The sequence below is a fragment of the Chelon labrosus genome (assembly GCF_963514085.1).
Source record: "Chelon labrosus genome assembly, chromosome: 19".
Lineage (NCBI taxonomy): Eukaryota > Metazoa > Chordata > Actinopteri > Mugiliformes > Mugilidae > Chelon > Chelon labrosus.
This window is the reverse complement of record NC_140352.1, coordinates 21,808,429-21,834,595: the sequence shown is the minus strand read 5'-3', so window position 1 is coordinate 21,834,595 and position 26,167 is coordinate 21,808,429. Positions and strand designations below refer to the sequence as shown.

The 26,167-nt window shown below is 39.7% G+C and overlaps 2 protein-coding genes across 3 annotated transcripts; both read right to left on the bottom strand.

Annotated features, from left to right (window-relative positions):
- Window positions 1–9,167: 9,167 nt before the first annotated feature.
- On the bottom strand, window positions 9,168–13,417 carry pts (6-pyruvoyltetrahydropterin synthase). Of its 2 annotated transcripts, none has more exons than XM_084566956.1 (6): window positions 13,207–13,417; window positions 11,926–12,005; window positions 11,788–11,810; window positions 11,599–11,655; window positions 10,588–10,658; window positions 9,168–10,489 (listed from the first exon to the last, which is right to left on the bottom strand). In XM_084566956.1, exons 1-6 carry the CDS (start codon window positions 13,296–13,298, stop codon window positions 10,366–10,368), a joined length of 447 nt encoding a protein of 148 aa, XP_084423082.1. In that variant the 5' UTR covers window positions 13,299–13,417; the 3' UTR covers window positions 9,168–10,365. The 2 variants fall into 2 exon arrangements, with proteins under 2 accessions (XP_084423082.1, XP_084423083.1); XM_084566957.1 differs by having other exon boundaries at window positions 9,168–10,481.
- A 2,232-nt stretch (window positions 13,418–15,649) lies between these two features.
- Window positions 15,650–25,901, bottom strand: glp2r (glucagon-like peptide 2 receptor; the record flags this gene model as incomplete). The annotated part of the gene is made up of 13 exons (XM_084568338.1): window positions 15,650–16,312; window positions 16,909–16,950; window positions 17,040–17,178; window positions 17,461–17,549; window positions 17,852–17,918; window positions 18,018–18,078; window positions 19,182–19,341; window positions 19,438–19,594; window positions 20,520–20,626; window positions 20,780–20,901; window positions 22,313–22,417; window positions 22,495–22,591; window positions 25,833–25,901. The coding sequence occupies 13 exons, from the start codon at window positions 25,899–25,901 to the stop codon at window positions 15,944–15,946; spliced, it is 1,584 nt and encodes a 527-aa protein (XP_084424464.1). The 3' UTR covers window positions 15,650–15,943.
- Between the last annotated feature and the right edge of the window lie 266 nt (window positions 25,902–26,167).

Below are 26,167 nucleotides of genomic sequence, written 5' to 3'. Positions count from 1 at the left end.
ATAACATGGCCAAGAAAATATAGACTATGGCCATAACTGAGCATGACCGAAGAAGCTAGGTTGGTTCTTCCTCAAAATTACCTAGGAGCACATAAAGTTAGTTTAAAAAGTTAGTTTAATGTTTAACACACTTACTATCTATTTTCAGGAATAAAGTGGTAGCATGCTAGTATCTGCAAATGAACACTAAACATTTTTTAAAAATGCATTCATATATTATCTATTACCGTTTATCCTCTGTAGGATTGCGGGGGGGGGGGGGGGGGGGGGTTCTCACACTTTCTGTCATTATATAATGATACAAAACATACACAAATTAAAAGCACAAGAGAAAAGACAAGGCACTTTACATGTTAAGCCAGCAGCTAGGCTAATTTTGGCAAGTTTAAAATGTTCTCAATAACAATCCTAAAAATGGGAACCCTTTTAGGTTATTGTGTTTGCATGCCAACATTTTCTGATGAGCACTAAACTTGTACAAGTGCAACCGGGGCTAAATGAAGCGTTTATTGGTTTTGTTATAGCGTCTAATCAGAAAAAGTTCCAAAACAAAAATGCTATCTCTAAATGGGGATATGACAGAAGAAGATTTAAGATGTAAGGAAAAAAGACAAAGGATTTTACACTAATCAACATGTTGGTTAAACATATATAAACAATGCTAACATTAGCCTCCAAACATATTCACAGCACCAATGCTAACATGTGGATACTTTAAGAGGCGTACTGTTTAGTGTGCCATTTTTGTCTAGAGTGTTATCATCACTGACATACATACATTTCATCCCTTTAAATGTAACCCATGGACCTGTGATTACTCTACATAATTACAGATTAACACACCATCCAAAATTCACTTCAGGGCCTCCAGTTTTCAGAAAAAGTCGGCAAACGTGTCACAACTCGTAAAGCCTTAGCTTTCCACAAACTTCCACTTTTGACTGAATCCCATACAAAAGCTGCCTTCAATCGGCGCTCATGAGCTCGTGATCAAAACACAGACACAGACATCAAAAACGATTATTGATAATATCATTACCAATATTCAAAATACTAAGCTGGAGACGGGAGTCGTGCAGTCTGACATCACAGACCATTTTCCCATTGTAATATTTTTTGGTTCTGGCAAATTGTTCTCTCCTTCACCCTTAAAAATTAAATCTAAAATCCTTAATGAGAGAACCTTACAGCACCTAATTGTTAATTTACAGGCCAAGTCGTGGGACCCTGTCTATGATAGTGCAACTCCTGATGCTGCATATGACAGTCTGATTAAGATAATCCAAGACTCCATTAAGGACACAATCCCTGAGAAAACTGTCAGATGCAGCACTACCCTCCAGAACCCCTGGATTACAAAGGGAATTTTAAAGTCTATTAAACACAAAAGTAGGCTTTACAAATCCTATATGAAAAATTCATCTAGCTTAAATAAAGAGAAATATACTTCTTATAAAAATAAACTAACACAAATCATAAGAAAGGGCAAAAGAAGACATTACACAGAACTTTTACAAGCTTCACAGGGGGACTGCAGGAGGTCATGGAATGTGTTAAATGAAGTCCTCAACAGGAGACATAAACCCACTGCTCTACCTGATCTTGGCAATGCCAAAACTGATCTTGCACAGAGCTTTAATAATCATTTCGCCTCAATAGGTGTAAATCTGTCTAAGAAGATAAGTCAACCCCAGGGTGTCACCTTCAAGCAATTTCTTTCTGGTAGTTACATTCATTCATTCTTTATGAAACCAACAGATGGTACTGAGCTCCTCAAGATCATCTCGGAGTTGAGGAGCTCATACACCGCTGGTGTAGATGGAATATGTAGTAACATCATGAAAGCCATTGCTAACATCATTGTAGAGCCACTGGTCTATTGTATCAACCTTTCTTTACTTACTGGTATTGTACCTAAAATGACAAAAATTGCCAAGATAATTCCAATTTTTAAATCTGGCGACAGAAATGATATGAGCAATTACCGGCCCATATCAATCCTACCAACTTTTTCTAAAGTAATGGAGAAAGTAGTTTACAATAGACTCAGCGGCTATTTTGATACACTAGATATCGATATCCTTGTTCCCTCTCAATACGGTTTTAGGAAAAAGAGTACAACATGCATGGCAATACTTGACCTAATAGAACAAATTAATGACTGCATTGAAGAGGGAAAATATGGTGTTGGTATTTTCTTGGACCTGTCAAAAGCCTTTGATACCATCGACTTTGATATTCTGTTGTATAAATTACATCATTATGGTATCAGAGGTCTGACACTTGAATGGTTCCGAAGTTATTTATATGAAAGGGAACAGTACGTCCATGTCAATGATCATAAATCTACTTGTAAGCCCATACTTTTTGGGGTCCCCCAGGGCTCAATTTTGGGCCCACTCTTATTTATTCTATATATCAATGACTTTGTAAATTCCTCCAAAATATTTCATAAAATTATTTTTGCTGATGACACAAATTTGTTCACATCACACAGGAACCCACTTATCTTACAAGGTATTGTAAACTCAGAGTTAACCAAAGTGGACTCCTGGTTCAAATGTAATAAACTCTCACTAAATGTCAGCAAAACAAATGTAATTTTATTCAAATCAAACAAATAAAAAAAAACTGATCACGTTCTGATTAAAATTGATGGACAGGAAATAAAAAGAGTGTGTGCCACTAAGTTCCTGGGGGTCCACATTGACGACTCTCTCAACTTTAAATGTCACATTGACCATCTTGTAAACAAACTGTCTAAGTATGTTGGCTTATTTTATAAGATCAGACATTTCCTTCCTCTGTCTGCCCTTCTCACATTGTACAAAACTCTCTTTGAACCTCACCTTAACTATTGTAATGTGATATGGTGCAACACCTTCACCAGCTATCTTAAAAAACTTGCATCCTTGCAAAAGAAAGTCATACGGGCCCTGTCATGGTCCCAGACAAATTCTCCCACCCATCCTCTATTTCATCGCTTTGAGCTACTAAGATTGGCTGAGCTAAATGAGTATCATAATGCCTGCCTTATGTTTCAAATTGTCAACAGGCTCAACCCTAGACTGAGTAGACTTATTCCCATCTCCAGCCCCCTTCACACATACCATACGAGATCTAATACACTTATATCAGGTAAATGTCGCCGACATGTGCGCACCAGTATGAGTGTTGTCTGTAGGGGGCCGCAGATTTGGAACAGGATTCATGAAGGCCTCAAGGTGTTGCCCTCTATCTCCAACTTTAAAAGACAACTTAAAAATAATCTCCTACAAACCTATATCTAATATAAAACTGCCTCCTCATGGACTATTGGGATGTATGTGTATGATTGTATGTGTATGTAATGTTAAGTATCTATGTTATGTGTTTTAGTGCGCTCTACGTGCATTTATTCATTACCATCTGGTTTCAGGTGGTAATTTGTGTGATACCATTGCTTGTAGCTACCACTACCTTTTTCATGAACCATGGGCCCCCACCCATAAGCTTTTCTAGCTTCTTTGGGGGACCCATTCACTCTACCCATCTGTCTTTTTTATTCCTGTTGGATTATTGTAATGTCTCAACAGTGGTATGGTGAATAAACTAAACTAAACTAAACTAAACTAATTATATTGTGTACACAAAGTTGTAAATTGTGAGAACTCCGCTGCTAGGAGTTAAGCCTGCAGCTGGGCATCTAGAAGCCATCGAGGCCCGCACTTTAGCAAGCTAATGAGTTGGTAGTGTAATGTACGAAATGCAAAGGCACAAATGAAGGATGAGGCTACTGGGTACATCAACATTGTTCTCAGGCAGAAACTTTTATGGTAAAATAAAACAAACAAACAAAAAAAAAAATCTCCATCTACAGTACATGACAATGTTAACATACCATCCAAAGGGAACTTTAATGGACTCACATTTTTGGAAGAAGTCAGCAAACATGTCACAACTGAAATCTGTGGTTTCTAAACAAGAAAAAAAAAAAACAACACTTTGGTTGTCTTGAACACCACAAGTATGGGGACTCATATGAATACTTCTTGTGGACATGGCAATCACAATCTTCTCTGAAGGCAAAATATCTCACATCTCATGCATATGCACATTTGTGGAAATGTCACTTTAGAGGTTTCTGTGGAAAAAAACTTGTTGGAGCTGTCTTGACATATGTTAATTTGAAATGATCATATTGGCTCAAAGATGTTTGAAGGAACCTGTCTGTTATGGCACATTAAAACAATGATGTTGATTGTCCAGCCACAATTTCAGCAATATATATAAACTTGGAGCTCCTCTTTAATTCCATCAGGGCATTGGGTTCAAAAAAACACAGTGTAACAATCCAAAGGGCACATTGTGAAACCAGTATTTCCTTAAACCCTTTGAAATCAAATTATTCATGTGGAATTAGCAGGTCTCAGAATGGATTCTTCAAATAATGAGCTGCTATTAATTCTCCACCCCTCCCACAGTGCTTTTCATTTGTCTGCTTGTCTGCCTGCATGTGTCAATGTGTCATTCATCTGCTCCTGTAGCTGGAGGCAGAAGGAATTCATGCACAAAAAGATATGTTTACTTTGCAGCAGGGGGAAAACGACAGCAGAAGGTAATTTATCTTGTTTCATCTTGCGGGTATGAAAGCAGGAGGTCACAAGTTGTTGTTTTTTTTTAATCAGGCTGGCAGTGGAAATTTTGGATTATTGTCTGTCAGGATCAGATGACAGTCGGCCAAATTGAGCGGATGTCAGCATGTGTGCAGAGCACAAGAATTTGACCCTGTTCTCATGAAAAATGTACTGTATGTCAAAGTCAGTGTATTAACCACCTAAAAATACAGTACTCAGAGGGTCATAACTTACATTTCTGTTTGGATTTAAATTTACATTAGTGGGATTAAATACAAATGTGGTAATCTCTGAGTATTTCCATGACTATTTTTTAGTAGTCTTACTTTCTAATTAAAGCTAGACTAATCAGTATTTCACCAATTAATTTAGAGACAGTGTTGCTTATAATGACAAACCTGAACCATAATTAACTGTTTAGCATCTTTCAGCTTGTTGTATTTTTTTGTTACCTGACCCCACTCTTATCAATCTGAGCCTGTGATCAGATGATTTTAACCCTTAAAGGTACAGACACACCAAACCGACATCAAAGAATAACTGGCAACTCAGACCAACTGTGATGTCACCTCAAGTTGCTTGTATCTGTACCAGAAAGTTGCACTCGAACACACCACAAAGATTACAGCCAATGGCCGGCTGGCATGTACGTTCTGCGTCTGCATGAAACAAAGTAACCCTAACCCTAACTGAAGCGCTATTCTCAGCTGCGTGGCTAGGAAGGTGATCATCCAAGTCTGCCACTGTTTTTCAGCCTGTCCTAATTCATTGTTATGGTTGTTAAACTCACAAATGCTCAATTCTTCAAACTTATTTTTAGCAGCCACTGGGAAGTCTTTCTCCTGCCTCCCAAAACAGAGAAAACAAAGTTAGCAAATTGTTGTTAGTTCGCTGTTTCTGTCTTTTGTCTTCCGGATGTGTAAACAGACAGTTTCTTGCAAACACGTTGCATATCAACATTGCAACTCTGTAATATGAAAAAAATCAGTGTCAGTTATAACTCATTGTGGAGTGCTGCCCCCAAGTGGTCAGGAGAGCAATATATGCAGCTTTAAACTAGTTGTTTTTTAACAAGGGATTCAATAAAAGGTTTAGTTTTACCAAACGTTTTGGAGTTTAAGAAACTTTTAGTGACAGGCATGCAGTTTGCAACATGTCTACCATAACAAAATTGAAATAATTTACTGCAGCATTAAATCAGTTTTAAATAACTTGAAAAAATAACTTTCTGCTGACATCTTTCAAAAGATTGCCGGCGACATGCTTTGTCTTCTCCGACAACCAGACACTCAGCTTCTCTTTAAATATTATACACGTCAGTACCGCGGGAGAAAAATGGTGTACTTAAGAAGTGAAAAGGAAAAGTGCTGACAGTTTCCCAGGCTTCTTCTTCCAAACCAACCCGTAGCTCCCCAACAACTAATGACCAAAGGAAAGAGCTAATATCAATCACACCATTCTTTCCAAAAACCTTCTGAAGAGCACTTGTTTCTGTGAGAGCTTTTCAGGTTTGAGAGCAATTGCGTTCTTGAAGAGCTTATCTCTGTTCGGAATTTACCTTGGCACAGTGCCATGTGTCTCACAAAAAGCCACCTATGGTTTTAGAGATGTAGTGAGGTGATTGTAAAAATAGAAACTCTGAATCCTCAAAAAATAAAACATAAAATTGACAAAACATGCAAACTATGCAAAAGCTGTAGTAGTGTACCCTTGGGTATATTTGGGTATGCAACCTGACCCTTCTGCTTTGCTATTAGCTAAATTCACACAACACTAAAGTGCAAATTTGCTCCTGACAGAACATAAAAGCAAAACTTGATTCAGGATCACACAGTGCAGTGAAAAACACTTTTCCTCAAAGCAGCAGGATAATTGCTGGCTTTTACCTGTTAATTGCAGTAATCCAGCTGCCTTCTATCACAGTGTAATTATAGGCTGATTTGTTGCGTATCTACCTGCTGCTTTACGAAGATCCTCTGCACCGTTGGCATTCTTACAGATCCGGGATCAGATACACATTACTGGAAAACAAAGAAGACGTGAAGAAATAAACATTGCTGATTCCGATCTGGAGTCAGAGTCAAGAGGCGGCACCTCTGCTCTCATCGTCTTGTGCCAGCTTGTTCGTGGCAGGTCGTCTGCCTGTGCATGACACATGTTTATGGAATTTGATTAATTAAAGGTTGGAGTTGGCAGCTGAATCTTGACATAAAGATTACAACTCTGGCACACAAAAAAAGAAGGGGGACCCCCTCGTTATCAACCGTGGTTGTGCATCCCCGTGACATTTCACACATGTTGTGGTCACAAAGGTGGTAAAGTGATCACAGCACAGTCTACGAGGCAAGGAGGCAGGTCTCAAACTGTGTGGTTGAAGAAGGAGGCTGACATATTTGAAAGTGAGAGAGTTTGATGAGAAGATTGACAGTCTCATGCTTGCCTGAAGAATATGAGACCACATACAGCACCTGTTAGCTTAGTTTAGCTTAGCTTTGCACACAGACTGAAATTTGGTCCCAAAACATATTGTATAATGCCAAACCTGAGAGATATTAACAATGTTTTCCCCAGCAGGCCAACACGCTTAAATAAGTATGTGAACATGGTAACTCACGTGCCATCATCACTGTCTTTGTGATCATGTTAGCACACTAACATAAGCATAGTTTTCAATGTTGTCTTGTTACTTTTCAGTTTCATCGTCATCTTCTGTAACCGCGTGTCCTGTGAAGAGTCGCAGGGGGGCTGCAGCCTATCCCAGGTGCCATTGGGCGAGAGGCGGGGTACACCCTGGAAAGGTTGCCAGTCTATCGCAGGCTACTTTTCAGTTTGTATAGATTAAACAATAAACTGTGTTAATAAGGTGGCTGTAGATACTGGGAAAGGTCTATGCAAGAAATTAAATATGTATTTCCCAAAATGCCAAACCCCCGCATGAGTTGACAACACATTTGAGTGGAATGTGACAAATACTAAAAAGCGAAAGAACCATTCATGTATTCTAAGAATGAGCAATGGCCTTTGCCCGCGTATACAGCAATGTCATGATAAGCTGTATTTGAAATAGTGATTTGTCACTGCTGTTTTCCAAATCCCACAGCAGCCGAGTGTGCTAGAGCTCTGCATAATAATTCAGATTGCGTGTTATCCTGTGTCAGGAAGACAGAGTAGCTGCCTGCTGCTACAGCAGCTTTACATGAGAATTATCTCCATGAATCACATGGTTCTGTTTGTCCAGGATGGAATATGTCTGTGTGGAAACAGCTGGGAAACGTGGAAGATGCTGATGAAAAATAAGAATTAAACACTGCCAGTGTTGCTACATTAGACTCAAATGTTCTGACCTCATTAGCTCAACTCAGCGTGAACACATCTGTTTATTTATGGATTTATGTTGTAGCTAGAGCATAGACTGTAGGCAGACTGATTGTCTATAAGCTGGAGAACAAACACTTTCCCAGAAGTGATATGTCGCCCTCTAATGGTTGCAATGGCTCAAAGCAGCACATTTTGGTAACTACAGTCAGGTCCATAAATATTGGGACATCGACACAATTCTAATCTTTTTGGCTCTATACACCACCACAATGGATTTGAAATGAAACAAACAAGATGTGCTTTAACTGCAGACTTTCAGCTTTGATTTGAGGGTATTTACATCCAAATCAGGTGAATGGTGTAGGAATTACAACCGTTTGTATATGTGCCTCCCACTTTTTAAGGGACCATCAAGCTGAAAGTCTGCAGTTAAAGCACATCTTGTTTGTTTCATTTCAAATCCATTGTGGTGGTGTATAGAGCCAAAAAGATTAGAATTGTGTCAATGTCCCAATATTTATGGACCTGACTGTAAATGGTCCAAATAATCAAATACAAACCATGTGTTGTATTTGGGGCCACACCAAAATACTGTAAAACACCACAGAAAATTATATTAGAGTGCACAGTGACAGTAAAATATTCCATTAAACTTAATAATGAATGTAGAAATAGAAGCATTAAGAAACAAACTACAACATTAGTTTATAGGACACTGCCATGACAACCATATGAAACCATTTTTTTTACATTATTTTTATTTTTTACAGTGAATCTAAGCAAGGGAAAACCAAGAAATATGGTCGCCGTAGCCTTCAAACTATCTTATTGCTGTTCAGGGATGATAAATGTGTCAAAGATGGATATTAGATATCAGATTATGACTTTTTTTTTTTTTTTTCCCTGCCAGTGCAAACCAGTGTGAACACGGTATTAGAATATAAAACAAGTTACAACTGATTACATTATAAATGGTTAAGGTTGTTCATAATTAGTTTCTGAGTGGCTTTGTCCATTATTAAAAACAATTCTGATAGATAGTGTATTGCCGAGCCATGCACTACCCTCAATAAAAGAAGATATGCTACTTCGATGAGCGGTGACGGGCTATTTTTTTGGACTTAGTAAAAGTAATTAGAATTAAAGTAATTAACAAACAACCAGTGTAAAGGATTCTTATATTTGCACTCATTTCAGTCTTAGGCCCCAATGCAACCCAGGCAATCTGGTCATATGTGGCCAGCTTCAAGTACCTTTGGTCACACCTGGCATTAAAATGTATCTACAGCTATCTGAAGATCGTAACAATACACAACAGGCACTAAATGCATGAGCTTGTGTTATAGACAGTTAAGTCAAACCCCCGACATGGAGTCTAACTTGCAAAAGCAGAATAAATAAATCATTCGCAGCTTCAAAAAAGTTTGCCTTTATTGTAAGAAATGAATTCACAAGTCTGATTTAACAATTAGAGAGATGAACAACCAGTAGGTGTCAGTATTTCTGTGGCCATGGGACACTGGTGACTAAACAATGAGGTCTGGGTGTAAGGCTGTATCCTTATTTCTGACAGGATTCACACTTTCTATCTCACAGCAGATGCAGGGGTATGTAGTGTCTGACTGACTGCAATCTCAGCATTTACCACAGTACTGCTAACACTGACCTTAAAATGGCTTAAAGATACCATATGGAACTGATGTGCTAACAATCGAATATGTGATCGAATACAAAGTTTTCAAAAGCTCTGGCATCCAGTGAAGGCCTGAAACCGGGGTTTCCCAACATATGGGCTGCTACCCCTTTACAGATGTACTTAAAAAAAAAAATTAATTTAAATTTCATCCTTTAAATGAATAAAACAATTCAGCCTGGGCTACCATTACACACAAACTGTATTAATTTTTTAGTTGATTCACAAAAATGTGCACTCTGCATTCTATGACTATGTACGTCTGCAGGTTTATTATTTACTTGTTCAACATGTATGTCTCCTCTCCATTACTGGTGAACCTCAAGTCCATTCCACCCCTCTCTTGTGTAAACATAGACACAGAGGCTAAACCCATGACTCTGATTATGAGTGACGCTATTTGTCCAGAGCATCTCTACATTTACATAATTTCATTTTGAATTTACTTATTTTCACATTCTTTCCTTGACTCCCACTGCTTCATTTTAAGGGGTCATATACCATAAGGTTGGAGATCACTGGTGTAAATACATTTTTGTACATTTACAGGAATAGAAATCCTAAAAGAATACTGAACATTTGGATTTGCTACACAATCTTTGGTATACAAAACTAAAACTACCATCCAAACTAACTGGAGCCTGCAGTCATCTGCAAGCAAACAGTGCACTTAAATAAACTGGACTTAATGGCACTTTCAGGGTTACTAAACCAAACATTACGTCAACGCTCAGACGGCTACTCTCCTCGATATACAACAATGTTCTTATCTGTCTCATGAATCTTAATCTCGTAGAGCAGGTTGGGAGGGAGCATCTTCACCATGTTGTCCCAGATATAAACAGCCAGGTTCTCTGTAGTGCTAATGGGTAGGGGAGAAAGAGAAGAGGGTTTTAGTAAACACAATTGTGAGCTTAGTCTGTAGACAGTGCTGCAAAAGCAGTTTGGAGGGGTACACACCTGACAACACTGGCAAAGTAAGGGACGTCCTTATCGAGGTTTTTATGGTCCAGGGGAACCATGATGACTTCCTGCAAGGGGGGAAGGGGAGGGGTGCCACTTCAGTCAAGTTGAATGAGGAAACCATACATATCACAAAGGAGTTGCTGAAAATAGGTTCATAGCTAAGGAGGTGCAAAGCACAGAACCTTTTCAAACCGTGATCAACATAAGTGGATTGCAACATTAAGATTTAAAACCATTTCAAAACAACATATAGATATAGATATTGACTTTCGAATCCTTCCTTTTAAGTTCAGGATATTGAGTTTTGGACTTTTTATGTCATCATGTTTGGTGTTCTTGCTTCCCATTTTATTTTGAAATTGTCCCTTACCATGTGTCTTTTAGTTAATTGTACTCCCTGTCTTTGTTTGCCTGGTCTCACCTGTTCCTGCCTCCCTCTTTGTCAGTTTGTGTTTTCCCTACATTTGTCATTGTGAGTTCATGTGTTCCCTTGTTCTGTTGTCTGTTTTGACTTCTTTTTGTTTTTTGGATTACCCTGCTTCACTCTGCGGTGCTTTTTGTTACCTTCATTGTAAGTCACATTAAACTGAACTTTTCATCAAGCTCTGCTTCCTCATGAGTTTATGTGATTCCCGCAGCATGGTCAGGATTTAGCAAAGGCAATGCTTGTTTAATGAGGGAAGGTTTGTATAGATGTTAAATGCCAACCAAGCAACAGCACACTGTTTTGTGTTAAAACAAACTAGAGATATAGCAATTGTAGCATGGAATGTGGTACAGTGAATTCGTTCCAAATTAACCCTCACTAAACAAACTCAATGCAAAATAAGCTCCATCTAGAGGAGGGTTTGCACATTAAAATTTTCATCACTTCTTGGAGTAAAAATAAAGCAGCAATCTTTTCTTGCATTCATGTGGTAGTAACTGCAGTTTTATTTAAATGTAGAAAGCTAAGTTAAAATCCAATTAAAAAAAAAAAATACAGTGAGGTTAAGATAATCTTACCTCAATACACTGCTTCAAGTCTGTCAGGTTCATGACCATGCCATTTAGACGATCAATCTGCAAGCATATATACAAGGTTTACATATTTGCCTGTTATGTCTTCAAGACTAAAACAGCAAATCAAATTATCGATAACAAAGGTTTCTATTGTATTTATGATCTTAATGGAAATGACTGTCAGATACTCACCTTTCCACGCACTGTTACCTCCACTGTGGAGAGAAGGCAAGCACAAAATGAACAATCGGTCATGGAAAAAATTAGCGTAACAGTATTTATGGTAATAAAGTGTTAAATAATAGGGGTATATGAAAGAGCATGACAAACCTTTGTAGTTGTGTCCGTGACCGTTGGGGTTGTTGCACTTTCCGTAGACTTTTTTATTCTCCTCATCGCTTAAGTGAATGCTGAAAAAGATCAGAGGGAGCAGGGATTGTGTTTTTGTTCATGCCAGGTGGTTTTTGGCCAAAGGTTTTTACAAGTCAACAAAGAAAATGTGCCATGGGTTTACTGACACATGCTGCATTCAGGTACATCTTGTACACTGCAACATCTAAGTGTATAACTGCAATAACCATGTAAGAAAATGAGATGTGGTCAAATGCTAAGTTAATTAATTGACTACAATTAGGAAATATTTAAATAATTGTAGTACATTAGCACTATAGCTGATGTAATAATGTAATTACTGGTTCAAAGAAACTTATGTAACAATTTTGTGCCCTGTCACCATTATCGCGGCATGTGGTTTATTACAGAAGGTTTCTTTTGACACAACCATTATCATAAAAAATAGAACAACACAAAAAAAATATGTACAAATAAATCTTAATGTATTAACAGTGAAGCTGCTTTCCGTTAACAGCTGCTTTTAGTTGTAAGATTAGCTAGCAAAGTGCTAATTCGTGCTACTAGGATAAAAAAGTGAACATTAAATAAAGAGCATTTTTTTTGGATTAATGCTATTTCGTCTTTATGCTCTGCTATTATAGGTTTTGTGCATATTGTTCTGTGTGTACGGACAAACAAATGACTACTAGCGTGGCATTAACTGATGCTATTCAAAAGTTTAAAAGTAAACTAGCAGTCTACTTGACTAGTCTGTCAACTAAATGAGTAAGTAGAGTAATGAATAATTCAGTTTTATGTAACCTTTATTTGAACTGGCTGCGAGCTCATTTTTACAACTGCTGCCACTGCACGTGAAGGCAGCATAAGCGAATCAAAAGAAAAACTACAAATCCCACCAGAATGAGGCTAACTCCACAGGTTTAACTGAACTAATATATAGAACAGGACCACATGTGGCTGTCAGTAACATCTCCACAGCTCCCTTTGTGCTCAGTATTGGATAAATTGCGTTTCCTGCTCCGACGATCGTCGCTCCTCTGAGCAGCGCCAGCTTCTGTGCAATATACGCTCGGTTTTGATTTCTTCCACTGGCATTATTATGAAAACGCCAGCAGCACATTGTCTACTGCAACCCCACAGCGTTAGCTGATTGTTAGTTTAATTCGGCGTACACGATTACCAGTGATTCAAACGGACATTCAGAAATAAACACACTTGTGTTGTGAATATGTAACAAGTGGGTGGAGAGAGTCGTACCTGTGGAGTCGGTGACAGGCGCTGAAGCTCTGGACTCGGGTGATGTATCCGATGCGCTCCGCAGCGCTGTCGTTCACAGAAGATCCGGCCATGGTCAGCAAGCTAAAGCCTTAAGGAGAGAAAGTTTCACAGGAGGCGAGGAATAATCTGCTGAGAGGCCGGAATCAGAGGGGATGAAGTAGTCCGCTGCCAAAGCTCCAGCCCCCGTGAGTCACGCTGCCCGCTGATTGGCTCCAACCAATGGCGTAAATACAAGTCACATGTCCCAGATGCGCATCCAAGGCCCCCGGGCTAAACGGGTGGAAGTCACAGCATGCAGTGTATCAGTGAGTCTGTGAAGGTCCCCAGTTATCCAGGTCATGGTATATCAAAAAAGAAAAGAAAGATGGAAAAAAGAAAGTCGATAAAACAGAACAAAGAACAACGGGACTTGTAGGGTTTCTAAATGACTGATGGGGACTTAACACATATGTTCCTATTTAAACCCCAAATTCTCAACACCAGTAATTTATAAATGAAAAAGCTACTTGGATAAGTTGTGAAATGTCTTCAAGAAACTCTACAGGTTAATTTGCCCTTGTTTCAGCTCTTTTTATGGATACACTGTATCAGTGTTGTTTTGTATGTTTTTTTCCCCCCCATAGTCAGTTTGATGAATTCTGAAAGGTCTCAATGTCACAAAAATGTCTGTGTTTTTTGTCTCTCTGCGCCATTTTCCTTACCTTAGTTGTCAGCTTTGCATCTCAATTATTTATTTAATTTATTTTATTTTTTCAACTTTGTAGTTTTGCATTTCTTTGCAGTTGTTCTTGGAGTGTCAGACCGAGACCCAGATATTGGGGAGGGAGAAGAAGTCAGTCAATTCATGACAGTTTAATGGTTGTTTTATTAGTGCACGTACATTGTTGTGAGACTACATGTTCAAATCATGTGATAGTTTTGCCTGTACAACAATGCCTTTGATACACTTTAAGCTTCACAAGAATAGAAAACATACAAAGTCTGTATAGAGCTTGCTGCCTTTGCATTCAGGATTATTCACATCCAGACAACAAATACATTGTATTTATATGCACATTTTAATCCAGATGTTGTGCCATATGGATATTTAGAACTGGCCTGACGTAGTGAGATGGTCTATTTTACACGGTAAATAAAACATGAATCTAGGACAAATGCTTAACACAGTGATAGTTACAGTGTGTGTACAAATACCAAATTTGCACGTTATATACCTGCAACTGAGTGTAATGTATTGAATATTAATACTGTAATTACATAACACTTGTTACAGACTGAACTGCTTGTAAGCAAAGCCTTTGTACTGTAGCTGCAATTGTATATGTAAGAAATTTTAAACCATTTACAGTGAAAGTTTTTCTTTTAAGTCTTATTCTTTGATAAATCTGCAGTAAACCTTTTCTTTCTTCCTTTTCATTTGTACAAAAAGTTGTCAAATACATTCTGGTGACACCTGGTGACACCACATTCTGGTGGTAACCTCTCTGAAATTCCCTGACAGTCCCAGGCAAGTATTCCAAAAGCAATCCCAGTGCACAGTGTACCTTGCATGATGACTTCAGAGGGAAAGATATTTGGCCAAAGAAACCTGTTGGGCCCCAGGAAAAATAGAATGGCTCCTATTGACTACCCTCTCCAAACCATGGAGACATTGTCTCCAAGTTCCCATACACAACCTCATAAATATGCAGTTAAATGGCATATTTAGGACGATGATCTCATGCTACTAGTTAGCGCACCTAAAAAATCTATGTAATGAAGTTGTACATTTTTCTATATTAAAAAACATTATTCAGCCCACCCTATCAAATCAAACTTTTCTACTTTCCATCAGAGGGAAGATTCAAAGTTCAAAATCGACAACCTCCAATGGCCTGCTGCATGATCCACTTTATGTTGAGCTGAAGTTACCTAGCATAGCCACTGGGATGTCATTATGGCCCATATTTCAACAGATGCAGAAAAGAAAAACACCTCTCCACTTAACTGGATAGTTCTACAACCAATCAAAGCAACGAAGTATGTGACGTCAAGCAATTATGGCATTCACAACAAATGCTGTGGATGTTCATCCTTTAAAAGAACACCTCGCTTCTCCAATGGCAGCTCAGACGTCTAACACTGTTACTCTTCTGTCCTTAGCCGCATAAAGCCCAGCCAAACAGTATGACTGGCCTGGCAGATCTTTGCCAGAGCATCATCACTTCCCAAAGGAGAGACTCCAGACTGACTTTCCACCACAAAAAGTTATTGGGTAGGGAAGTTGGTCTGGCTCCCAGACTTGAGCTGTAGCACAAACTCAAGAAAGTCATTGCTTTTAGAAAGCTAGAAGACAGGAAATGACAGTTCACACAATGACCAGGGTAATGAGCATGCTGAACGCAATTCGTAAGATAGCTAGCTTGATAATGACACTTTATTGAGCAGAAATTGGTAGCAAATGGCACATTAGCATGTTAGCTCTCCATCTGAAGTACTTCACCATAATGCAATGTTAAATGTCACCATGACACCAAACCTCTTGCAGTCCCCCCAGATTTGGAGATTGATGACACTGTGCATGGCCTTGAAACCATGACCCCCTTGTCCTGGTTGATAATCCAGTCTTGGAGGAATGTGTCGCTGAATGACTTCCCGGGTGTAGTCATAGCATATAGAGATCATACATATAGTATGTACTCGTGCATCTTAGATCGTTCCAAGAGGCTAACTGGAATCAGAACTCACTCTCCTCCAGGATCTCCTCCATGGTCTCCCCAAGCGTCATTTCGCCATCGCTGCTGGAAAGACTCTTCCTGGTGAGAAAATCCAGTCCTGGTGTATCACAGCCATTCAGGCCCTGACCTTTCACCTCCCCTTGTCTCAGCTCCCCGCGTCCTCCATGCACAGCCACCTGAAGCAGGTGGGGGTGTGTCGTGGACGTGCCGCCCTCGTCGTAGGAGTCACTCTGCTGGGAGCCCTGCGGACGGCACCCTCGAGTACACTTCCACAGGTGCTTTAGGGGTGCCCCCTGAAAACAGGTTCTAACTTTGAAGTGGTTGGTGAACAAGAAAAGCTGCCAGCGCTTTTTCAACTCAGCTTGGACCTAAATAAAGACAGGAGTACCCAGTTATACTACAGCATGTCAATAGATGTATATGTACTTTGACCTGTGTTTCTTTGTACATTTACAATATTATTGGATGTTTTAAATTTGGAATTGTGCTGTTTTTTTAAATGTCTAAGGTCACTTGCTGCCAGTAAAGGAATTTAAAAACATTTATCTTGAATCATGCGTGCAACTGTGTGACAAAATTTACTGACACATGCTGCATTCAGGTACATCTTGTATGCTGCAACATCCAAGTGTATAACTGCAATAATCATGTTAGAAAATGAGATGTGGTCAAATGCTATGTTAATTTAATTGACTACAATTAGGAAGTCCAATCTCTTTTTAGCCCTGCACACATAATTGTAAACAGCTAGCTACTGATGTTGTGCACTTTGGATAGCAAAAGGTTTAGAGGTTTATCTTTATGACTCCTTTAGTCTTTACTGTTTTCCATCTTGTGCTGGACAGGAAGTGTACCAAAGAAGAAAGTTGTGGTCAATCAAACAATGAGCTGCCAACTTTTCAAACCATACTACGCACTTAATACATACATATTGTATTCTTAGCACAATAACAAAAAAACCTACCTCTCCATTAGCGAAACAGTATAGCACAGCAACCAAGAATCCCTAAAACGATCACACATGGCAATTAGAGTTGTGATTTGGTTTCGGAAGAAAAAAAAAGAATTCAAATTAATTAGCATTACTGCTGTTACCTGAAACGAGCTGAGGGTGAGGTTGACAAAGTTCTTGGCGTAGCGACTGCTGCCCTCCACGCATTCATCTATCAGCACAGTGAAGACAACCTCGTGGATTCCCAGCAGAGGAATCAGCACCAGCGTCGCCCTGGCCAAGCTGACAAAAAGAAACAGCAGTGTTTGGTATTCTTAATGAGTAGAGGACAGAAAAGGACAAAGTACATGACATGGGCAAGTTTTATGAATGTATGCATGAGCTTCCCTCCCGGGGTGACATTTATGGTCCCAGCTTATGGGGGTGACATTTGAATTTGGGCTGTATGGTGCGTGATTAACATTTAAATGCTCAGCCAGGAAACTTCTTTATAAAGACACGACTGGAAGTAGATCTCAAGGTCAAACTTGTTTCCTGACATTTGGAAGCAGGAAGCTTAAATACCTGTATCTGTAGTCGGTGAATTTCACCTGATCTGCCTTCAACTTGGACAGCAGCAGCATCAGAATCTTGATGAATATGAAGAAAATGACCTGCAAGGTACACCCGTGGTAGATTTAAAGGGCAAGTATGAAAGGAAAATGATAACAACACAAAATTTACAAGGAAGAGTGCATCTGAAAATGTTTCTGTTTCAGTGTGAAAACAGTTCTTGTGACTGGAGCTGCTTCAGTATCACATGGCCGCACAAGACAGGAACCATTAAAAACAGCATGAAATCAGAGTGAATTAACTTGATGTCTGGTCCCAAAGGAGCAACATGATGCATCTGTAACTAATGTGACTGTGTTACGGTTCTTAAAAATGTGTTCATGCACCGGTTCAGAAAACTCACCAGCACCGATAAAGTAATCGGGCCCCTTATTATCCACCAGAACCATCTGTTCACTATGGACCAGCATCTTGGGAATAAAAAGAAAATGTTTACAAGTCAGGAAACCAACAAAGAACATTTTAGTAATTTAATCAATTTAATGTGAAGCATGCGTTCAGACACTTACTCTGTGTTTTCGTATAAAATCTTGACCACTGTCCATGGGGTTACAAACAAAACAGGAGTTCCTGAAAAGTATCAAGAGCATGAGTTACGAGCAGCTAGGTGTACCTTTTCAGAACAATAGATCATCTGAAATTGTAAGTTGATTAAAGTGACCTAATCCGTTCTGGCATCTCGATCTATCTGGGTTTAGAGAGCCCACTGGGATCAGAGAGCGCCACCTCGCCCTCCAGCCATGCGTCATGTCAGCTAGCCAGTTCTCACTTCCCCTAACTTTTAAAAAAAAAAAATTAATTTTCTTCTGATTTATAGTTTCACTCAGTTCTCATTGATCAACACGCAAAATGAGCCAGAGTTAGCCCAGTAAGCTCATTTTGTTGCCCATTCTTGCAACACAACCATGATTTGTTAACAACGCTGCACGTTTTAGACTTTTGTTTCCCCTTTCTTTTCATACAGCATTTTGACTATGTTTTTGAAAGTTTATCAATGTTAACTGTAATCTGCTTATTGTATCTTGAGTCCAATATCTGCATATTCACACCATGTTTAATAGCAGGTGTAAATGTAAAGACCCATGGACCAGATGATATTATCCAGATGATGTCCACACCACTATCTTGGAATATTCTCTCAATGTAATTTGTAGAAAAGCTTGACAATTCCATTGGAATTTAGTTAGTTCTCCTTCTTATCTGAGTACAGCTTCTTTGGGCTGTTCCCACCATATTCTACCACAGCTGGTGTGTAAAAGCTCAAAATTCCACTTGACTTTAATTTTTTTTTCTTTTATTTCTCACCATTCCAGACCAAGGTTGTATCACAAACAAGGCCAAGTTGGCAACTGCCCAGGGACTCAAGCCACTAAGGCACCAAAAGCCTAAGATTCACTGTGAGTAAATTACTTTTGATCAAACAAATACATTTCATTAACAACTGGGGTGGACCTGCAGTATCATACACATGATACACATATTCCTGTAAACAGACAGCTAATCAAAAACCACGGTAAGAGCCAAACAAGAAGTTTTTGCCTTTTGGCCCCTGAACAAGCTTACCGCTGTTATCTGAATAAATCTAAGACTTGGCTCAGTTCATATGTCTGAAAACCAGGCAGTTTCCCAATACAAAGGCATGCGCACAGACAAACAGCACATCTGTGATTTACCCCATCCAAGCAGCATGTATTTCTTCAGCAGGCGCCTCTTGGTCAACACAGCGGTGAAGAGCAGGGTGTGAAGGAAGATGGCCTCCACCAAGAGCCAGAAGTAGTTACAGGCCACGAAGTACTCCATGCACACTTTGGAGAATTTGCACATCAGCGCAATCTGTTGAAGGGTACGCATCAGGTGGATTAGTATAGAACTCATATCCAGTGGTCGCATCTACCACACAATGAGAAACGGTGAGTAATCTGCGTGTACCGCTGAGCTGGAGTAGGAGTTCCATCCAGGGTTGTCCTTGGGTAGGTTGGAGTACATGATGTACAGAATTAGCTCTTTAGAAATGACGGCCGCCGCTCTCAGGATGAACGACACAAACAGATTCATGTGGATGTAGTTCCTGGTGCAGTGGAGCTTCCTGGTAAGCAGATACAGGAGCAATCTGAAGAAACTATTGATCCGTACATCCTGTGCAGCTCTAAAATCATTACTGCGGACACATGTCACAACATAAGAGGAAATGAAAAACGATCAAGGCGCATACATCCACATGGAAATGCTTCCTGGTGGTTTATAATATCATTAATAATGATGGATCATCTCATAGTCTTGTAAATATCTCTTTATAGTGGGCCATCTCCACGTCCTTAGGCCTGTATAACATCAGTGCAGTTAAGGCTAGTAAATGTGTCCCATGCCTGATGCATTATTTATATGAATGACTAATACAACCCTCATTGTGACAGTGAAAAATAATGAAAGCAATCTTAAACGATTCTTTGTGGGGAAGGAAGTCCACCGAATCGAACAATAATAAACAGAATTAGAGAAAAACTGAAAAATTGCTCACATCCCAAAACAAACACATGTGAAACCCGTATGCCGTTTTTAAGATTCGGGGCCACACTTGATACCATTGAGACTGACCAAGGAAAAAAATGTAATTTGTTGGTACGTTTGATACATTCAGCTTGTTGTGATTCATTTAATAGTGGATAGACCTCCTGTCTGGATAGACTAACATGTATTAGGAGGGGAGTATAACCAGAGGAATAAACTACCAGTGTTATCATGTTACCATGTTTGGGTTCACGAGGCAGATACCCTCTATACTCTTAAGGTCAGGGTTAAAACTTTTCCATTAGAATAAATATTCTAGTTAGGGCTGGCTCATGTGACCCTGAACCATAGCTTAGTTATGCTGCTATAGGCCTAGGCTGTCGGGGGACTACTTTCTTCTCTCTTGCTACATACATATCTGTGGGCTACTTCTGTATTGCATATTATTAGCTTTGTGTACACGGTTCTGTAAAGCATCTTGACATTTCCTCTGTGCAACTGACCTCAGCATGCCCATCAGAAGAGTGGCCAGTGTGAGGGAGAACATGGACAGCGAATAACCGATGACAGAAATGAGCCTGAGGGCTGTCTGGCGAAGCATTTCGTCCTCCTGGACACACACAACCACACACATCAAATTCAGTTGTTTCTAATAAAGCGGTGTCAAGAAAAAGAAATCCCTGAGGGCTTTTGTTGAAATATAAGTCTTAGACAAAAGGCTTTGAACTCTAACGCTTAACAAAATCTGAACTGTCCTCCTCACCTTGTCTTTAAAGTAATGGTCCTCCCGACACTCTGAGTCATCCCTCCAGGGCTCAGAGGAGTTCTCCATCTTTCGCCATTTCCCATTTTCCAAGCATTCTCGGTGTACCCTCCTGGTGCTGTCTGCGGGTAATTGAAAGACACATTTATATGCATGGATTCGTCTGTCAGTCTGATCAGAGGAGAGAGGCTGACTGACAGGTAATCGTTTCTCTCTCTGTCCCCCCCTTTTTTTCTTTTTTCTTTTTTCAGATGAATGGCCAAATCCCAAACTTGATATAGGGGTATGGCTGCTTCTCTACTCAGAGCAAGTAATTGATCCCAACTTTTGCGTGAGCAATCAACACAGCAAGATTTTTTTCAGTTGTTTCAAGTAGGTTAGTTTGCCATTCACAGCCAGTTATTATGTTAGTGATTTTTTAAATTCTGTGGACCCTACTCTATGTCTGTGACCAAAGAAATAAAGCTGAGTCCCCGTAAGTGGAGACATTTGTCATGAAAGTTGAACTGTGCACTGTATAAGTGAACTTGTCTCATAGTCTCATATAGTTAAATAAGCTACTTCTTTTGTGATTATTCTTTTTACTGATCAGAACTTCTGTCCTTCATAATGACTTTAGCTAACATGAGCATTTTCAAGACATAATTCTAACGTTAGCAGCTTAATGTGATTAGCTAGCTTGACAGACTGTATGTGGTGATTTTTTTACGCTTGTTACTTAGATAATCACATTGCTAGGGTTCGTTTTATCCCCTTTGGCTCAGAATGATGAGGCGATTAGCTTCAGCATCTCTAGCGGCTAAAGCTGCACGAAGGAGTCACGTTTACAGTGTTTATAAGATGAGATAATCCTTTAATTCATAAGTGTAAATTTTTCGAAAGGTCAGAGTTCATGAGTTGTGACTCGTTTGTCGACATTTCCAGTAATGATGAAGTTGAATTTAAAGCCGAAAAAAGTTGATGTGTCAACCAATCACATGTGTTTGCTTCCCCTGGTTGCCGTGTTATATATATATATATATATACAGTCAACGCTTGTTCCAGAGCCCTCTGTCGATGACGTTATCGAGCAATTGAGTGAGACTAGAATGTCAGCTCGGCAACAATGTTGCTGGCAACATTGACCGGGTTTTGTTGCTTGTACTGTGAACACACCGTAACATTGGGGGCACCTACTCTAAAGTCAACAAGATTGCGTTTTCTTTCTAAGGTTGCAGATAAAAATATTTTGCAGGATCTCAGCCTGACAAAGTCATCACATTAGGACTGTACTCTAGAGCAAAGAAACGTAACAGCTGATAAAAAAAATCAAGTGTGACTGCGTAATCAGCTCTTTATACATTTAACTGCCATGTTTAGTCATTTAACTACACTCGGTCCTGTGACTACTATGGAGGTCTATCTCGTGATGCACCAACCAGCTGAAGTGCCTCAGAAGCACAGAAGTTAGTTCATGTATGAAGGTTATTTTCACTTCATGGCCTCTTAACGTTAGTTGTTTCTGAGGTAAAGTGAGAGTAAGTACAACATTACCTTCGCTGATCCATGGTAAGTAAGATGGACAAGGGACGGACACGTTTCCAGGAGACGAATGGGGCCAACACACAAACATGTCAAATGTTCCTGTACAGTAGTTTCCTGCAATGAATGAAATGTCTAAATATTTTATGAGGGTCGTAAAAATCCTGATAATTAACATCTGCGAGGAGGCTCACCAGTTGTTGAGAGAGCACTAGTTGCCAGAGTTGTGTTGCAGTTCTCCAAGTATTCAGTCCGTTGAGCTATCAGACTTTCGAGCAGTGAGCCGGTCACCTTTGATGTGGGTTCAGAAAAAAAAGGGAGTGAAAGTTACTATTTGACAAGTTTAGTCAATGATATCTTTGGGTTCAAATGAATTTGTACAGTTTATATTCATGAATCAAACTTTGTAAACTTCTAAAATACATTTGTACAATGAATTCTGTGCTCAAAGTCCCCAGTCTGTGCCATAGTCAGACTTGAAGCTCTAGTACACATTTTAGGACCGTCAGCAGAGATTAGATTCAGATGGGTCAGAATCATAGACAGTATATATAAGATGGACATCTCAAAGGTCTGAAAAGTGAAGCAAATGTCCCCAGCTCCTCCCTCTTGTACAAATCATAGACTGTATAAAAATGGATGTGGAACAGCTCCTCAAAAGTGAAGCCAAAGCAAGTAGAGCTCCCCCTGGTGTCTGGCTGCAATATAGGTCATAAGCTCCACTCCCTCCATGTTAGTGGATGGGACTTGGGCCAAACTAAAACACTAAAATACACGTCAAACTTTTTTTTCGAGGATGGTTTCTGTCACTTTAGGTAGCATTGTCAATCGTTTGGATAAGTTTCATTTTAGTTAGGTATTTGACGCTCTAAAAACAGGATGTGACATAATGGCGACTGCCAGTTACCATGCCAACCGGTCCGTAAGGCGGATCCGTGGGACTGTGAAAGTTGTAAAAAAAAATAAATAAATAAAAATAAATTCAGTGTATAGTCCAACATTTCTTTGCAACTGGTGGAGGTAGAGCAGAGTGTAGTATTCATTAAACGAAAGCGTAACTGAGTCTGGCGGAAGAGTGGTCAGGTCATCGATAACGTGGCTCCGTGTGGCTCCACTCTCAGACAGTACTGTGCAGACTCTGGCGCCAAACTTGCAAGGTGGTGCCACCCATATCCCCGGGAAACTCACGTCAGTTTGGCCAATGCAAGGAAGTGGGGACACATTGTCCATATTATATACAGTCAGTTGCACAAATATGGTCATTTCTGGCTCAAAAAACTAAACTATCCTAAACAAACAAACGAAATGACACGGTGACAACAAATAGCAAACTCAAAACTGGTAGTCAACAAACCAAATGGTGATCTTACTGTAGCTGCCTCCATCTTTTATATAGTTTAAGGTCAAAATATGTACTAGGAACACTTTTTTCTGCTTTGTCTCTGCACACAGATTTTCACAAAAGTGTTTATTTCTGTACACATGTAATCTTTGCAAATGCAAATATTTCTTACACATGCACACTCTAGAAATTTTCCCGCAGACTTAAAGTATTTTTCTGCTTCACCAAGGCGTATTTACAACTAGAAACTAAATTATTTGGAAACTGTAAAATCTGAGCTCACAAATGTCTGAAAAGCGCATTAAAGATAATTCCACAGAATAAAGACGGCTTGATTTTAATTTTAGTTCCAAAAATATGACTCTTCATAGTGGAAAATGTTGTTTCAATATGACAGAAAATGAGAGACCAGGCTGCCTTGAAGCTGCGCCAAAGGGTTTTCTGTTCTGTCATAACACTGTTAACAGTAACAGGCTATCACATTATAAAGATGTGACAAGGATCCTACTCAAATTAGAGATTCATTTATTAAAGACCTCAAGTGCTGCACGCGGCTACCCACTGCTCCAAGAGTGCTCACTATCTTGTGTGTGTTTGAATGAATTAATGGCAAGAAGACAAATTCCCATTAGGGCAATAAAGCACTTTCTAAAGACTATAACTCAAACGTTTGCTCTCCTTTGCGCATCGCTTTGGTCTCCTCCAACTCCATTGTGTTTTTTCAAGCATTTGTGGGAAGCGCTTGAAAAACAAGTCAGATCGATGGAGGTCCCACTTCACAGCTTACAGGATTGAAAGGATCCGCTGCTTTTGTCTTGGTGCTTGATACCATGCCCTTAGAGGTCTAATATAGTCCATGTCTTCACAGGTAAGGACTGTTTATGTGACGTAAGGGGGAACCACATGATATCAGGCAGATGGTTTTAAAGGTGTGACTGATCGGTGAGAATTGAATTCTTATTCTGCTGATTGATCTTGTGATACAAGTTTTTTTGTTCTTGTACTAAATTAAATGCCATATTTTCTTAATTATATGATCATACACAATTAGCGAATTTCATTAAACTGTCTGCAACATTTTATGATATGCTTGCTCACTCAGCCATGGCACAGTATTCATCCTGTGAATGTGAGCAGTGGATGCTGCAGTGTTCATAGTTACCCACTTGGTGGGAGTATTAAACCAGCAGCATGCTCTGATGCTGAAGGGACAATTTCACCTGAGTGTGATCTGCAACTGATACAGGCATTTTATCAACCTAGCACACTACATTAGTGTCAAGCCTGCAGCAATGCAAACATGCCTCTCTATTTAATCTTGTCTAAGTGATATGGACAGTGTGGGTGGGCGGTTCCTGGGCTCAATCGCAAATTAGAACTCACGAATTTGCTTTGCAGAGTGACATATTTCCTTTATTTGAGAATTGAGCTGCCGACCGCTGTTCACCAGCCGTGTCCTTCATAGTTCAGTGTCACGATGGAGGACAGCAGATCTCCCATCTTCACACCCCAGTGGGCGCAGGAGCTGAACCTCTCGTGGCTCACCCTCCACGTTTGCCACAAAAAAAAAAAAAAATTCTCATGTGAGCCGCCTGATAGCGAGCGTTTCAATTCACCGAGGCTCATCTTGTCAAAAAGCCATCCAGAGCAATATCACCGTTGAAGGGAAGCCAAGACTCGCTGCCTCTCTATCCCCTTTGTTGCCTCCCAGGTGGCGAAACCTGCTTCAAAGCCAAACAGAGCCTCAGCTCCGCAAATAATCTCCTGAATTATCAAGTTTGAAGATGAATGTGAATCTTTGAAACACTCAGATCTCACCTGCATTGTATTTGAAGTGTTTTTATTCTCAGTTCCCTTGTGGAAAGGTGTCATTTTTATTTACGATTCCCGGAGCAGATAGCAAGTTGTTGTTGGAGCACATATCCCTAACCCTAAAGTAATATTTTCAAGCAGTGCAGAAAATGCACATGAGAGTGTGGGAAAAAAGACTAATGTAAGATAAAAGAGAATGAGCTACATGTTTTATGATTTACTCTCTAGAGTCAGCTGTCACGTGAAATACAGGGGGACTGTTTTGTGAATTTGATTTAAAAATAAAATGTTAAAAAGCAGCTGCTATTTCACATAAACAATGCAAAGCATGAATGTGAGTAGACAGAAAAGCCTCATTGGTGTGCATGTGTAATTTACCTGGTTGCTGAAGGCTATAAAGAGGAGAGTGAGCAGGAGTTTGGTCCTCTTGTGCCAGGCAGGCAGCATGGTGCTGAGCGTTCACATTAAGAGCGGTTGGTTTTGTTTCTCTCGTCCGGTCTGCCACTTCGTACCTCTCCCTTGGACTCTTCAGGCCTCTCGCTCATACTTGCCTTTGCTCCTTACTTCCACCCAGCACTGCTCTGCTTCCCTCTCCACGTAGTTGATTTGACCTCCTCTGGCTCTGCAGCTCAATAAAGAGTTTGTTGGGATCGCTGGAGGAAAATTTTTCCAGAAAAAAAAAAAGTATGCTTATGGAAGCTGGAGTCCCATTT